General features: G+C 36.5%; 1 protein-coding gene across 1 annotated transcript in view; it reads left to right on the top strand.

Annotated features, from left to right (window-relative positions):
* The window catches only part of BRWD3 (bromodomain and WD repeat-containing protein), a 279,424-nt gene extending 261,680 nt beyond the window's left edge, over positions 1 to 17,744 (top strand). The window contains exons 32-34 of the mRNA XM_090380158.1: positions 7,148 to 7,410; positions 14,138 to 14,263; positions 16,799 to 17,744. Coding sequence (XP_090236284.1) covers positions 7,148 to 7,410; positions 14,138 to 14,263; positions 16,799 to 17,694 — 1,285 coding nt within the window. The 3' untranslated portion in view covers positions 17,695 to 17,744. The remainder of the gene's footprint in view (positions 1 to 7,147; positions 7,411 to 14,137; positions 14,264 to 16,798) is intronic.
* Positions 17,745 to 17,984: the final 240 nt, after the last annotated feature.

Consider the following 17,984-nt stretch of genomic DNA (forward strand, 5'->3'; position numbering starts at 1 on the left):
CCTAAATTATCAGAACACCTCCATAACTGCTTATAAATCAGTGAGTGAAATTAAAAGAAGGTGTGGATATTAAACTGGTTAAAATTAAATTCCATGGAGAAAGTACACTTTGCTCAATGCTCATCATATAAGGAATCACTGTCTAAAAGCACTGTAAACCAAAAGCCTGAATGGAAGATTTTCATATTGTCATCAGTTAGTTCATTTATGAAGAAGGAAGTTTCCTATATATGAGTTTCTAGTTTCCATGATGCAACCCGATCGTGCATAGAAATTTTACGCTTTTCACATTCCACACTGGCAAAAAAGTTGTGGGGATTTTGGCGTTGGAATTGCAAACTGCACATTTTATTTAAACTTTTCTGTTGCGGGTGTTTCAAATGTGGTCAGTTTATAACTAGAAGGTAATTTTACTAGTGTTATTGCTGAATCAATTTCCAGTTGTTGGTGATTAGTGGAGTGGATGTGTTGGCTGAGTTCTGTTGTATGGTGTTGTTTGTGTAGACTGGTTTGGTGATAATAAGCTGTAGTATTGGATATGTTTGAGGTGCCATATTTAGCTGTAGTGCTTCCAATGTAACCAGCATTACATCCTTGTTGGCAGTGAATTAAATATACTACTTTAACAATATCTGAAATATTGTATTCATGAGTCTATGGTTTGCTTGTTAGAGACTGAGTATATCATCTGTGTAACATATAAAAAGTTTAACTGTAGGAGGAAATGGATTAAGGATATGGTATTCTGTGGAGACTAGGTAAATTTCTAAAAGTGGGGCTGAGATACCTAGACCCATTGGCAGTCCATGTGTCTGTTTATACATGTACAAGTGAACCTGAAATGCCTGACTTAAATAACAAAAGATGTAAGTGTGTGATGTTATCAACAAAGTTTTTATCAACAGAATGTATTTTCCGGCACTCATGAATATAATATTTCAGATATATCGATAATGTAGTATATTTAATTCACTGCCAACAAGAATGTAATGCAGGTTACATTGGAAGCACTACATTTAAATACACTATATATACATTAAAGAAAAGTGCAGCCATTATCAACCCACTGCAGGATGGAAACCTCCTCAACAATTCATCCTGAGGGAAATGGACCATAATCTGCCATGCTGGTCCAGTGTGTGTTGGCAGATCGACCGTATTCAGCAGTCAGGGGCTTGAACCCCGGTCTACTCAAAGAGCGTGTGCTACTGCACTCCCGCTCCTGACCACTCGGCTACGGAGACCGTACCTCAAACATATCCAGTACGACGGCTTATTATCACCAAGCCAGTCTACACACACACAATACCATACAACAAAGCTCAACCAACACATTTCAACTAGTAAAATTATCTTTAATTATAAACTGACCACCCTTGAAACACTTGCAACAGAATAGTTTAAAAAAAATGTGCAGTTTGGAACGTGAAAAACAAAATTTCTCTGCATGATCAAGTTACGTCATGAAAACCGGAAACACATATGAGGTGTTTCAGAAAAGTAAGGTAACACATTTTTTCTCTCAATAATGTTTAATAATACGAAGTTGAAACTACACACCAAGAAATAAATGAACATGCACTGCTTCTCCACAAAGTCTCCAGTTTTGTTGATGCACTTGTCCCAACATTGGATCAGTTTATCAATACCAGCGCATTTCATCTCATTCCTTTTCACCGTTATTAAGAAAAAAAATGTGTTACCTTACTTTTTGGAAATCCCTTGTATATAGGAAACTTCCTTCTTTGTAATGAATTAACTGATGACAATATGAAAACCTTCCATTCAGGCTCTTGGTTCACAGTGTTTTTAGACAGTGACAAGCATTGAGCAAAGTGCACTTTCACCATGCAGTTTAATTTGTAAGCAGTTGCAGAGTAAGTTCCAATAATTTAGGTTCCCATTCTTTTAGCATCATTCAATCTCAGAACTAAAGGTTACCTTCACTTAATATTAATAGAGTTTTTCAAACTGTGTATTCACAATCCTTGCTTTTTATTATCATGTTGGAAGGAAGGTAATTTTTAACTTTACATGCTACTTCCATAAAATTACTAGAGTGAAGGATGCAGCATTCATCATCCTGTGCACTGTAATCAGCAGATCTAGTCCATAACACAAGAAATTGATCCATTGGTGTATGGGTAGGTTTTATGTGCTTTGCATCATGACAGTTGACACCATGAATTTTTGTTTCCAAAGGCTTGTGAGGTACAACTCTACGTCTTACGGCACCTCTGTAGCCAGGTGGGAAGGAGCGACAGTGCGTAGCACATGCTTCTTGATTAGACCGGGGTTCGAGCCCGACACCACCAAATACGGAGGATGCAGAAAGGTCAGGGAATGACCACAGCATATCCCGGAGCAATATGACCTTAGTTGCTAATGCTCCTAAAAACCAAAATAACAACAATAACAACTACGTCTTATGCTTCCATTACTCAGACTGTAAGTCACAATGCTCTGGGGGGGGGGGGGGTCACATTTTTTTTTAATTTTGCTCAGGCTTTAAATTTGATTGTTAACATTTATGCATAAAGCAACTGTTGTCTGTCTATTCGTCCATATCCATATGAAAATCCACCCAACTCCTATTGGTGGATTTTCATAAAATTTTATATTTGGCTCTTTTAGAAGGATCTATTGAGCCATGCCAGATTTGATTAAAATAAGACTAATAGAAATCCAGCAATTATTATTTCTTTGTTTGTCCATCCACTTGTAATAACTTGACTCTTAGTGAACGGATTTTCTTGAAATTTTATATTTGGCTGTTTCAGAACAATTTTTTTGAGCCATTCTAAATTTCATTAAAGTAAGACTATTAGAAATCCAACAATTATTATTCTTTATTTTGTGCATGTCATATTGGTTGCATGTGGTAATTGGAGGATAAATGGCAGTATGGAGATGTGCAGAAATTAAATCGTCTTAGTTTGTGCATGAGTAATTACTTTTTTTTTTTTAATCATGAATTATTGCTTATACATCTAAAATGTAATATGCTGCAAGGTTTTATTATTATTTTATATAATATATAAGGAGGGGCTAAAGTTTCTAGCCTCTCGTGGAAGGAATGTTGGAAAGTTGTGGAAAACCCATACGTTTTTTAACAGAATCACCCCCTCAAGTCAGTACACTTTCTGGCACAATCCACTAGCTTTCATAACCCACTCAAATAAAAGTCAGAAGGTTTTGACTTAAACCAGTTGTTGACTGCATCCACCACAGCATTGTCACTGTCAAATTTCTGTCCTTTTAAATCCTTTTTGAGATTTGAAAATAGAAAATAGTCTGAAGGGGCCAAATCTGAGGAGTAGGGAAGATGCTGTAATAGCTTGAACCCACCTTCACACAATGTTGCTTGAATCACAAACTGTGTGTGTGTGTGTGTGTGTGTGTGTGTGTGTGTGTGTGTGTGTGTGTGTGTGTGTGTGTGTGTGTGTGTGTGTGTGTGTGTGTGTGTGTGTGTGTGTGTTGGTACATTGTCTTGATGCAAGATGACTCCTTTGACCAATTTTTCATGCCTATTGAGCTTCAATTCCTTATGGAAACGTTTCATAGGTTAGAATAATACTTGGAAATGATAGTGGTACCATGTTCTAGGAAATCAACCATGATCACTCCTGCATCCCAGAAGATAGATGCCATGACTTTCCTGGCCAACTTATGCATTTCAAATTTTTTTAGAAGGAGAGAAGAGGGATTCTTCTGCTGTTTCAATTGTTCTTTTGTTTCAGGGTTGAAGTGGTGCACCCATGTTTCATCTATATTGACAAAACTGAGCTTCATTAGCTTAAAAATGCTACACAATCTCATGACAGCACCTCACCCTTTCCAGCTTCTAGTCTGCATTCAATGCTTTAGGGACTCATCTCAAAGACGCCTTCTTTATTCCTAAAACATTCACCACAATATCATGAGCTCGCTCATGAGTGTTGTCTCAATATGCCTCAGTGTTATTCTGTGGTCTTGCATGGTCATGGTCATCTTCAGGTTAGGTAACAGACTTCCCACTGCAGGATGCATCTTCAACACTCTCTTGTCCATGCTTTAATTCTGCAACCCATTTTGTTACAGTGGCATATGAAGGACAAGATTCCCCTAATGTTTGCTGCATGTCTTCACGGATTTCTTTCAGCAGCATTCTCTTTAAATGAAGGTACTCAATGACTGCATGGTGCTTGATTCTCTCAACAGTCGCCATCTTCATTCACCTTCCACAGTTCAACATTCCCTGTAAAGAAGAATATAGTTACAAACCTGAAATTTTCTGTGAACACACAAGAAGAGTCACGGCGGTGATTGGCAGTTTGTCTTTCACGAAAATATTTGTGATCTATGTTGGGCAAAAAACTTTTCAAACCCCTTCTTATAGATTAAAGTTTAATTATTAAAAATAAATGGTATATTTATTTCTTGTCCAACTCTAACCTAAATAAAACCATTAGTTTTATTCATGATGTGAGAGAGTCACACCAATTAAATTATCATTTTAGGAGGTCACAGTATTGCAAAGTTTGAGAATCCTCGACTTGGAGGAGTCCAATGATTTTTTTCTTTAGCTTCTTTCATACATATCCTTATGTTCTTTACATCCAATAAGGACTTAGTATATTCCAATAAGTACATAGTTTTATTTGCAGAAAAGTTCTATTAATATTATTTCTTTTCTCTAACTACCTCTTTAACCTCTCAGTTTCCCTATGCTGTTCTGAATTTCTGTTTTTGAAACTTTCTTCCCACATTCCCCCATGGATTTTGTTATATAAGGAAACTCAAGTAGGCATAAGTGCCAAATATATTTATTTTCCATCAGCAGAGAATTAGTGGAAAAAAAAAAAAATACAGTATGCAATTGAAGCAGCATAAACTAAGTTATCAAAGAATTAATCAGTTTTTATTATCAGTTCTATTGTTCATTTTAGAAACAGTAGTTATGCAGTTACAATAACAATCAAAAGCAGTAGGCCCAAGTAGTCAAAAGTGTGAGTGTAGTAGTTCACACTCTTTGAGTGACTGTGGTTCAAGTTCTGTGACTGCTAAGTACCATTAACAATTGAATTTGTGATTTATTGTGAACTTCTTTAACCTAATGGTTATGTGTATAAACAAGAACTTTTTTTTTTTTTTTTTTTCAAAGAGAAAAACCATGCTCATTGCTTGTTTGCGAGTTTAAGTTTTGTAATGTGGTATGGCAATAAAAGGCTGTGTAAATAACACACTGTCTTATTACTTTGTGGTAATTTTGTTTAAAGTGTATTCAGCCTATTTGGATTGAATTTTGTAATCAAAATGAACCATGGCCTTCACACAAAGTTTGTCACATTTATGTTGAAAAATTAGGGAAATGAAGTCAAGGTAAGAAAGCCTCTACCTTCTGATATTGACACAGTCTAGTGTAAACTGAGAGGTCAGATGATTGCTATTTTTGCTTATCTTAATTTCAAGGCTATAACTCTAAAAACAAAAAGGTTATTTCTAATCTAAATTTACCATCTGATGGGAGCCCATAATTCATGTGCCTGATCTGCCTGTGTGCTTTCCAAGAGAAATTCTCAATATAGTTTCATCATTGGATTCTGAATACAATATATTTTGGTCATGATGATTTCAAAGCAAGGAAATATCATGTAACCTGCAACCACTTACACAAAACAAACTAAATGATTTGGTGAAAGATTTGGATTTTCTGAAGTCTTTTGCAGAGACCATGGAATCAAGATTCCATACAAAAAACCCTGCTCTCTCTCTCTCTCTCTGCCCCCCCCCCCAGGAAAATCATTTTTCTTAGTACTGACACTGTGAGGAGGAATACATTTCATATCTTTCTCACGATACACTTGTTTATTTGCAGCAATATTTCTGGAGTAATGATGACTACCCTTAAGAAATCTAATTTTGTTTAAAAGGTGGAGTGAGTGGAGGCTGGTTGTTGGTCTTACAGTCATGCATTCGTTGCACTTAAAGGGGATTTATTTAAAAAAATTCTTAATGGAGTTAAATATGAAGGATGTAATTTGCTTTTTTTGTGGAGATATGAAGGTCCTGTGTACTTTCTTGAGTGAGTAGTCATGTTACACTAAAGTGCAATGTTTCATATGTGAATGGGAGAACGTGGAGTCAGCATTGGACAAGGAAGCAGTAGCCATGTGGAGACAGCCTCCAAGTGGATTCGGAAAATATTGACTGTAAAATTCAATTGGACTGAATGAAAGACGTGTTACCTTCACTTGTTGAATTACGGTTGAATGTTAAATTACAGTATATGAAGCAATTAGTAAAAGCTTTGAAAAAGGGATGATAATTGCTTTAAGTATCTTTGCATTCAAACATATTTCATTTGAGACCAGAAGACAAAATTTATTCTAAGAAATCTGGTGACTTTACAGAAATGTTCCTTTTATATCAATATTCTTCTGTTTTCTTCACCTTAATTGAGTTGTAGAAGAATCTTACATGGTGCAAAAAAATATATATTTTAATTTTGAAATCAGTAGGGAGGTAAAATATTAGAATAGAAACTCCATTCTGCAAATTTCAGTTTGCATGCCTGTATTATTTATGTAAGCAAACTTAAGTCTTTTGAATAGGCAAAATGAAGAAGAGGGGAGAAGACAAGATACTTTTCAAAGAATCTAGTTTAGTGCTTGCAGCATTCTTAGTCATCATTCCTTTTTTAAATATGTATGTATTCTTCTTTTTTTTTTTTTTTTTTTTTAGTAGTTGTTGGCGCATAGGCTTCTGTGGCCATAATGCACCTCCCAAGGTTTTTTCAGTACTTTGATCCAAGCCTGAGGCAGGAATCGAACCCGCGACCTTTGGGTTGCCAGGCAGGCACTTTACCCACCCGTCTAGCCCAGTCGGCTATGTATTCTTCTCTGAACCAAGTTGTGTAAGTAGAATGCATTGCAATACTGCAAGTGACTATTACATACTCATAGCTGATGAAACTTGTATGCTGAAACTTGCATAAAAATTCTAGGGAAGATATATACCTAATTATTACTACTAAGAGTTTTGTTATTAAATAAATACTCCATTTACCTTCTATGACCACTGTGTATAAATGTGTAAAATTGCATTTTATTATATTAACTTTTTTAAATTTAACATTTCTTTTTAAAATTGTATATTTTTAATGTAGAAGAAGGCCTCTACCTCAAGCAAGAACTGAACTAATCCCATCACCTTCTACCTCTCGTGCCTTAAGCCGTCCCAACAGCAGTTCTGTCGCTACTCGGACAAGTGCCACAACCTCTTCCCAGTCTACCTCTATTCATCGCAGCAGAGATGAATCTGCACGTCCAAGCACAAGTCGTAATGCCACTTCCCTGCATCGTGAAGGCACAAATTCTTCTAACAAAGGTGCTATTTTGGCTTCACACAGTTTTAAAGCTAATGGCTCAGGTATACTGTTAATTTTATGTATTTTTTCCTTTTTTTTTTTTTTCTCTTCTTTTTTTTTTTTTTTTTTTATTATTATTATTATTATTATTATTATTATTATGATATACCTAGAGCAGAGATGGGCAAAATCTCAGATCAGGTAAGGTCCATAAAGCAAAACTCTATTCCTACTTTAACAATATTCAGGTGTTATTAATAACCCTTCCTTTGGTTTCTAAGCCAGTTTTTGTTTTTTATTAGTTGACACATTTTTTTTATGAAAATGTAGTCAACTAATTAACACGCAAAAATGTTTTAAGTTTTCTTGTAGTATTTCTTTAAAAAAAAAAAAAAAAAACTCTTCAAATTTTATATTTTTTAGAACAAGTTATAGTTGTAGTCAACTTACAGTGCTACATATATATCATGCTACATATATATCATGATACATATATATCATGCATTTGAATCCACATGATCCCAAAAAATGTAAAATTCTTGTAAATAAACTCCTCTAGACCTGTGTGGCTGACCCACTGTATAAGCAGGAAATTTATTTTTAAACAAAAAGTAAATAAAATAAATAAATAAACACTATGTTGGTGTGGCTATTAATCGCTCTGAACTGAAATTGCTGGCACTGCCTCCATAAGTCACCTACTTACATAATCAGTGAATGTATATTTAATTATAAGTTTCTATAATCCTTCCTTAGAATTATAAATACTGCCCTATCTGTAAAAATTGATTTCTTGATTCCTCCCAAACATGTATATATGTATATGTACAGTTTATATACAGGGTGTCTCAAAAATACATGGCATAACTTCAGGAATGAGTTTCTTATATGTAGACAATAAAAATATTTTATATTAACATAGTTCCGGAAATGCTTGGTTCCCAAGTTATTAACCGGAATGTCTTATCTCCCGCAGGTAATTTCCTTCATCACAAGGTACTGACAGAATCTGGTGGTTTTCCATTCCGGAGCAAAATCAGGAGCAAATGTGAAGAAAGAACGAAGATGTCCAGAAAGAAAAACATTTGAAGGTATCCATCGACGCCTTTGTGAACATGAGACCTTTACACCTCGTGCTCCCGACAGAGGACAACCAAGATCTACGACTCCTGAAGTAGAGGAGGAGATTTTGGATGTTGTGCATGCCACTCCTGGAATCAGCACATGCAGAATAGCAATGCAACTGGCTGTTCAACGTTCGACTATTTGAAGAGTGTTGCGAGAACACCAACTATATCCTTACCATCTGCAATGGGTACAGGCCTTGTCACCGGCAGATTACCCTGCGCAAGTAATGTTCTGCCAGTGGTTCTTGCAGCAGTGTGGTACAACTCCTCACTTTCCTGCCTTAATGATATTCACAGATGAGCCGACTGGGCTAGCCGGGTGGGTAAAGTGCCTGCCTGGCAACCCAAAGGTCGCGGGTCCGAATCCCGCCTTGGGCTTGGATCAAAGTACTGCAAAAACCTTGGGGGGTGCATTATGGCCACAGAAACTACCAAAAAAAAAAAAAAATTCACAGATGAAGCACAGTTCACACGAGACGGAATCCAAAACTTTCACAATCAGCATGTATGGGCTGAGGAAAACCCACATGCAATTCTTCCATCACATCACCAACAGCGATTCAGCCTCAACATCTGGGCGGGTGTTATTGATAAGTTATTTGGGCCCCATGTACTTCCAGACAAACTCACAGGCAGGTGTACAGAAACTTTCTGGAAAACAACATGCCTGATTTCTTGGACGACACACCACTGAGCACTCATCAACAAGTACACTTCAAGCACAATGGCGCTCCAGCACATTACAGCCACCTAGCCCGCAATTACCTGAATCGAAGGTTTCCTGGTCGGTGGATAGGTAGAGGTGGACCAACTGCCTGGCCTCCACACTCACTGATTTAAACCCACTAGATTTCTTCTTGTGGGGCCATTTAAAGTCATTGGTATATTCGAGGTGTAAGCTGATGTGGAAACTCTCCACAATCGAATTGTGGCAGGTTCACAATTCGATTGTGGACCGAATTGTGAACCTTCAATATGAAACATGCCAAGAATTTGGCATCGTCTTCACGAGTCCATGAGACATCGATGTGAGGCGTGTATTTGGGCAGAAGGTGGACATTTTGAACAGTTACTATAAGGTGATGGGAACAGTTAAGTGTCATAGACAGACCTTCAAAACTCAGAAACCAAGCATTTCCGAAACTATGTTGATATAAAATATTTTTATTGTCTACATATGAGGAACTCATTCCTGAAGTTATGCCGTGTATTTTTGAGACACCCTGTATATAAACTCAGTCGAATAAAAATATAATAAAACATTTAAAAAATCACTCCGTTTTAAATTGTTGATATTCTAAGAATATGACTTGATATTCTTAGTTTGCAGATCTGAACCCAGAGAAAGGCTTTTGCTTGACATTTTTAAAGATCATATGCACCTTATTTTAATACACATTCCAAAATGTTCTCCATCTCTTTTATGCCTTAACATTTCATATTTTTAATTGAATCAGTTTACTTCTATAATTACTAAATTTTAACACTGCATATTTTTTTGAACTGTTGGGGGCAGTAATAACATTTTTTTCTTTTTTATTCTAATACGAAATTTTTAGAAATCTTCAAGTACCGTGTTAATAGACTAGAAAAGAATAGCGAAAGCTTATTCTAATATAATTTTCCTCATTGCTCCTGTGGTACTTCAGATCTTTCAAAACTACCTGGTTCTTAAAAAGTGTAACATTGAATTCTGTAATTATCAGATAAGTTCATCTGTAATTCTTCAACACTCCTCCCCAGATTTCATTCTGCCACTAAATTTTCTTATTTCTTTTTTCATTCTGCCACTAAATTTTCTTATACAAATTGTATATTAGGCAATTGGAAATTCACTCCCTGCATTGAAACTTGTGTTACTTGATTAGTGCATGTGTGTGTAAGGTAGCATCATTGTTAAATGTGCATTAAGTAAAAAATTCTATGCTTTTAATGCAGTTTTACTTTCTTTTTAATTTAATTCCAGATAATAGTAAATAAACTCAGCATAATTAGTAGAGCCCAAACTGCAGCAAAAGATGGAGTATGGGTTTCTGTGGTAGCTGTGAAGAGGTGGTGGTGTGAAAAATGCAGACAGGTTGAAATGCTGGACCCAAAAACCATTAAGGGGGCCCATCATAGAAAATTAATGACAAATGGATCAGTTTTTGATACTAAACATAGTGGGAAACCATACATGTCTTCTGAAACTGTTCAGAAAGTTGAAGAGACATTCAGGAGAAGTGACAAACAAAATCTGTGGCAACATGTTTGTGAAACTGGGAGATTCTAATGAAAGAACTGAAGCAGAGACCGTGAAAACTGCATCACATCCAAAAACTGTCAAGAGAGGGCTGTGACAGAAGGGTGGAACTCACAGGGGTGCTTGGATGAACAAAGAATTGGCCTGCCCCTTTTAAACAACATCCTGTGATCAGACAAAACATGTTTTTTACATGGGAAGATTTGTCAGTAATCGTTATTAGGGCCCACACAATTCTCAGTAAGCAGTTTAAAAGAGTCAGAAGTATTCAAAAATTACCGTGTGGTGCAGATGACTTCTGATAGAATTACTGAACCATTCGTTTTGTGCAGTAGTGACTGGGAAAGGATATCTTGACATGCTGCAGACTTTCATTTTCTCCAACGCATTGACCAAATTCACAGCTTTATGCAAGTGGAGCCCCTCACTTCACTTCTCCATTCCTGTGTGCAGCTAGCTGGATATCGCTTTTCCTAATATTTGGATAGATATAGGTGGATCATCAACAGAGATGAGAGCTGGGACCAGTTATCAGTACCCAGAGAAAGTTATTACATTTTCTTTCACACTCTGTGGACAGTATAGTCATTCATTTATACACTGAGTGGACAGAAATCATGGGATACTTGCCCAGTAATGGGTATGCCCACCTTTTGCCCGGATAAGGGCAGTTACATGGCGAGGAATTGAGTCCACTAATTCACGAAAGCATTCCACAGGTATTTCCATCCATGCTTGCTGCACCACCGTCCATAATTCCGTTGTATTCCTGGGTGGAGGATCCAAAGCTTGAATGGTCCTTTCCACAGCATCCCAAAGATGCTCCACAGAGTTCATGTCTGATGAAATAGGAGGCCATTCCATGGTGGTAAAATCTGCAGAATGCTCTTGAACCATGTTCCAGACACCATGGCTCTGTGGGGAGGCGCATTGTCCTGTGGGTGCATGATGACGATGGAGGGATACAGATGGTCTGCAAGGATGGACACGTAATCTGGACCGTTCAGAGATGCGTATATACATACCAGAGGTCCCAATATGTGCCAATTGAATATGCCCCAGACCATTACTGACCATCCACCTGCCTTAACAGCTCCTTGTTGGTATAACAGGAGCATATCTTCGTGCGGTTTCCACCAAATATGCACCCTTCTGTATGCTCAAAATAACTGAAAATGGGACTTATCGGACCAGGAGACCCCATCTACAATCATCCAAGGTCCAGTCCCGATGATCTACACCTTGTTGAGGCGTAGGGCCCTGTGTCGTGGTGTTGGCAATGGGGCTCTGCTGGTTCGGCGGCTCCCATATTGCGGCTAATGATCGCCTGATGGTCAACTCCCTTGTTGAAGTTGACATGTGTTTTTGTAAAGGGTGGCTCCTTGAACGTCAGTTCAACTCCGCCTCATATCTCTGTGAAAAACAGTATCACTACAAATGGGCCAGATATGTGTGTGACAGAGGTTTGTGTGTGTTCTGTTGTTCTGTTCTGGCCACTTGGCTACCCAGAAGCATCAGTCACCTGGACACTGGACAGATGATTCTGGGTACTCATCCACACCACGGGAAGGTGGGCCAGATTCCTCTGGGGGCCCACTCCAGAGGGAAAAAAAGAAAAGGGGGGAGAGAGAGAGAGAGAGGTTCCCGTGGCGTATCTCTCCCCCCCTCTCTTTTTTAATATGCCACGAATTGGGAAAAAAAAAAAGTTGAGATTTATTCATCTACAGCAATGATACAGCAAAATCTATTGTTTTATAACATGGTGAGGACACAGCCAGACAGTTCATCATAGATATCAAATTGAATGTCAAGTTGGGTTCAGGCCAGAGGCATGAATAACTGCTGTCATCTGAGACTGTACAAGTCTTCTCATAAAAGCTTCTTTTGCAAAAGACTGCAGCACTCGGTAATTATCAGCGTCCTGCACTAACACTGACTCTTGACCAGTGGAAAGATTAGGGGTGCCTTTGATTGTCCAGGAGAAGCTCACACAGTTGTGAATAAAGAAAATATTGGCAGATACCATCATCAGGGTGGGTGGATCAGTATACAACAGCTGATGTAGCCACTGTGCTGGATATCGTGGGCCTGCTTGTGATTATCCATAACAGATTGCAGTACAGGAAGATCTGCATGAAGTGAGTTCCTAAGTGTATCAACAAGGAACAGCAGTGTTTGCAAATAAGATTGTCATTGCATTGCAGTGAAGTATATAACTTCTGGAACAGTACTAGCATTTTTTATTCTAAAACTTAATAATTTTCCTCATTACCCCTGTAGTACTTTAAAATCTTTCAAAACTATTCATGACCCATCTTAAAAAGTGTAACATTTAAAATATTATACTTTTTTGCTGCCGTGGTTGGCACTTTTTTGATTTTATAATTTACCCTGATGTTACTGGTTTTTTTCCCAGTGTCTACCAGATAATCATTCTTACCATCCTCTCATAAGCTTTCTCTAAATTATTGAAATCAGATGCACATCTTTTCCTTTTTCTTTCCAAATTTACAAAGCTGGTGCTGCAATAAGAATGAAATGACCTTTCATCATGTCTTTTTGTTTTTTCCACATTCACATAGTGACTGTAGGAAAGACATGATTTGAGCACTTTGAACCATAGAGTAAGCAAATCAACATCTCTCTCTCTCTCTCTCTCTCTCTCTCTCTCTCTCTCTCTCTCTCTCTCTCACACACACACACACCTACTGCACATCAGTAGGTATGCTACTAGCGAAAATACAGTACTCTGGTTTTCTTTCTGTTGTCCACTAGATAACCCATTCTTGGCACCCTCCCATAACCTTTCTCAGAATTATTGAAAACCAGATGTAGATCCTTTCTTTTCTTTCCACATTTCCAAAGTACCTCAAGACCATCCAGAAATAAAGTAGAACTGACATTGAATTGCTCTCTCCTTCTCCCCCCTTCCTCCCTCTCTGCAGTGCCATAGTATCCATAATGTATATCACTCTTATTCTTTGTTTGTAAATGGGAACTAAGTACCTTTTCCTCCAAGCATCTGGGATTCTACCAAAACCATTATAGTATTAAAGAAAAACTCACCAGTTACCTCATTTCATCATTTTTAAGCACCTTTCATACCACCATCTTCTCACTTCCTCGGAAACTGACTTAATAAATTTTTAAATATAAAATATTAATTGATGCCCCAGGGGAAAAAAAGAAAGAAATGGCATTCTCTATCTAGATTGCAAACTTCTGTGCATATTGGTGAATTCAAGAGTAGATCATTCATAGCATTGTAGTCAACCTTGATTTCTTGTTGTTTTTTTTTTAACATAAAAGGATAAAAATAATAAACTTAAAAAATGAGTTTTGCCATTATTAAAAAAATTGCACAAATGATTCAAGCCATTAATTTAGTATTTTAATTCTGTTTATTAATTTGCTTTATAGTGTCCAAGGTTATGAAAAAGAAAAAAGTCATTTGCCGAGTCCATAAGGAAAAAAGGGAAGAGGTTTCTCGAAAATGTAAACACCCTTTAAGACCAGTGAGAAAAATTCTCCATAAAAACAAAAGAGGTAAATTCAATGCAACTCTCAATAAATTTAATGTAAATTGTTGTATCTACTCATTTTTATAAAGTTGGTTTTCTGAGATAAGTATATGAATATTATTATGAGTATATTTATTTTCAACCCTTTATGTGATTTAGGTAATTAAGAGTCTCTGTCTAATCTTAACCCTTAAATAGTCATTTCAAATTTCTCTGATCAACCCATATGACCAATAAAGGGTTAAAAAGGGAATGGAACAATTATTAGAAGTAATGGACAAAAGGAATGTTTCTTTACAGTAAATAAATTTTACCCACTGTTTTGAATATTCCTTCTAATATTTTTTTTCCTTCCCATAAAACCCTCAGAATCTTAGTCTTCATGAGTGCCCCAAGAGGTTTATCTTTTATTTTATCCAATTAAAATATTTTAAAGTAAAATTGAATATGCAGTTGATTAACCTTTGATCAACAGTTTGTTTAGTGGAAAATTCAGCAGCAAAGCATTATAAAAGAAAAAAATTTCAAGCATTTTATGCTGCACTTCGGTTCATACTTTGAAAGGATTCCTGCATTTATTGACCTATGACTTTATTATTTAAAACTTATCAGCTCATGTTGTAAAGCTATTGTCACTTGAAATAAAAAAAAGCCTTTTGCATTATTTAATATTGAAAATAAGAAGGGGAGGTTAGAGAGTGAGTGAGTGAGTGAGAGAGAGAGAGAGAGAGAGAGAGAGAGAGACCAGATAAAAATAGCATAAATGACAGAGCCGAACAAACTCCATCTCAAAATGATGTCACTGCAGTAGAAAGCAGTATATGTGCTGTGGTAATGGGAGTTTAAATCTGCCATTAAAATTCAAAGACGTTACCAGTTGGAATATGGAGAGAAAGCAAATGGAAGACAATTTTCCAGAAGTGGTTGTAAGTTTAAAGAAACAAATAGTGTTCTGAATGGGAGAGATCGTTCCTTCTATGATACCGCAGATGTTGAACCACAGTTGATGTGAATTTTATATCATTCTGACATCCTTCAGGCTCTCCATATGGAGTCTACAATGAAATCCTATTAATATTTCTATGATGATTTTTTTTTTTTTTATTATTAAAGAAAATAAACTCTTTATCTGTTGTACTTTTCTTTTGATGGCGAGGATAAATAATGTATGTCCACCATGTAAATATCATTTACCTTTAGGTGTCATATTATAGATCATTAGAATAAATTATGTCAAAGTGGGCGAGGCAAAGAGTTTAGTAAAGTTAAAAGTGGAAGTGGAATTTATTTATATATATATAAATAAAATCTCCAATTCCACTTTTTTTATATTTATTTTTTTTTATTTATTTATTATTATTTTTTTTTACGTATGGCAAGTTATGTTCCCATAAAAGGTGCCATTGAAGCAATAAGATGAGCTCCAGTTTGCTAGTGATGTAAATCAATAATTATCTGTATAATTCTAATTTGGTTAATATATGTATTTGATATAGCTGAAAGTTAATTGGAGTAACTGATTAAATCAATTACTCCAATTAGTATTGCATTAGTAGAGGCATATGATGCAAGAAAGCAAGCTTATGCAACATCAGCCAAAAAAAAAAAAAAAAAAACCTCCCATTTCACCTCCTTTATTTGTTCCAAATGCCTGTCCAGCTCAGCCTTAAATTTATTTTGGCTATCAACTTCCACAACAAAAGATGGAAGTCTGTTCCACCAATCAACCACCCACTGGCTAAAGGCAAATTTCCACACATCTGTTCTACAACTGTGCCCCCTCAGGTTCTTAATCTGAGCAAGAGGAAAAATCCCATCAGCATTTAGCTAGCTCAGCCTATTCAAGGCCTTATACACCTCAATAAGATTACCTCGCTGGTGCCTACTCTCCAGGCACTGCAATTTGCAGAACTTAAGCCTTTCTCGGTAAGAGCACCCCTTTGTTCCCTTCACCAATCTTGTTGCCTTTCTTTATACTCGTTCTAGCAACTATACATCCTTCCTAAAATGAAACCTCCAGACCTGTACACAGTACTCTAGGTGTGACCTGACCATTGCCTTGTATAACAGGATAATCACTCCCTGTCCCTGCTAGCAAAATTCCTATATATCATTGACAAGACTCCATGACCTGTCCTGGCAGTCTGTCTGCACTGCTCAGTGAACTTCATATTTGATTTCACAATTACCCCTGGGTCTTTTTCACTTTCCACTTCCCTGAGTGTAGTACCACACAGTTGGTAGGTTTCTCTTTGGTTATTGCTACCCATATGCAGTACAATTTGTAAGTTATTGCTTGCATTGTACTTGGGGAGAGGGGGGGTGGAAATAAGTCAGTGATTACTAAATGAAGGCAAAAATGGTTGAAGAATGTAAGATAGCAGTAATGTAAATATGTTGAATTAGCAGTGTGTGTGTGTGTGTAATAAATAAACACTAAATTTCTGTTTAAATAGCTGCAATATCTGGTACAATGAATATTTCTTTTGAATATAAATTACTACTATTGACATTTTTTTAATTTAAAAATATATAATAATTTTATTTACTTTTGTTTCAGGTATTCCTCTTGTTAATGGCGAAGTGAAAAAAGGAAAGAAAATAGTAAATATGAAAATGAAAATGAAAACAAAAGTAAAAAATATCAAAACTAAAAAGCCAGTTTCTAAGCCTATAATATATGAACGCATGAGGACAAGGAGGTGGAAAGGAAAGTTAATGCAGAAAGAATTAGAAGAAATAAATCATATGGATAGTGACACAGAAATTAGCAGTGCATCTGAATCAGAACAGGAAAAAGTTACTAGAATGAGAAGGAGAAGAAAAATAAGAATGAGGACTAGAATTCAAAATAATGTACAAAATAAAATCATGACCAGGAAAGCAAAAGCAAAAGCCTGCTCGCCTCCCAGATCTCTCAGAGGTAGGAGACTAAAACGAATACCATCTCCATCTCCAGATAAAACAGATAATGAAAGTGAACAAGAAGATAGCTCAGATTCCAGTTCTAGTTCAGATTCCAGTTGCAGCAGCTCTAGCTCAACATCAAGTTCAAGTAGTGACTCTAGAAAAAGTGCCAGTGAAAAATCCAACATACAAGTAAACTCAGGTAGTGACTCTGAATCTCATGTAGGCTCCAAAGAAAGTGATAACTCTGAACAAAATATTCCTGTTCGGAGATCTGCCCGGACTACTACAAGAAACTGCACAAGAGCAACCCGGAGTGCCTTACATACAAGGCAGGCAGATACTACCTCAAGGTTTTCTGTCAGAATTCAGACTAGAAACAGAGGTCAACGAACAGTTCGTTACAAAGAAGAAGAAGAAAGTGACTTTGGGTATGATGATGACTCAGACAAGAGTGTTGGTTCTCAGGTTCGAGAAGTATTCTCAATTAGTAGTAGAGGGAGATTACGGAAACTGACTCGTCATGCAAGGGCTTTGCTGTCAGAATAATCTGATAAACAGCAGTGTGATAAAACTTGTGATTCATAGATTGAAGAGCTTAGGTTACTTAAAATAACTTGGCATTATGATTTTGGAGTCAAGAAACTACTAAAAAAATTGCTATTATAGTTGTAATGCCATATGTATGTGCATATGTATGTACGTACATGTATGGTTGCGTGCATGATTGTATGTGTGTCCACAAATGACATTAATTTTTATATTATAGTTTATTTCATTTAATTTTAATGTTATTGGATGTCAGAAGACTGAAAAAGCTCATTACAGTCCAGCATGCA

Source organism: Mastigoproctus giganteus, chromosome 8 (assembly GCF_048544385.1).
Source record: "Mastigoproctus giganteus isolate SK-2022 chromosome 8, ASM4854438v1, whole genome shotgun sequence".
NCBI lineage: Eukaryota > Metazoa > Arthropoda > Arachnida > Uropygi > Thelyphonidae > Mastigoproctus > Mastigoproctus giganteus.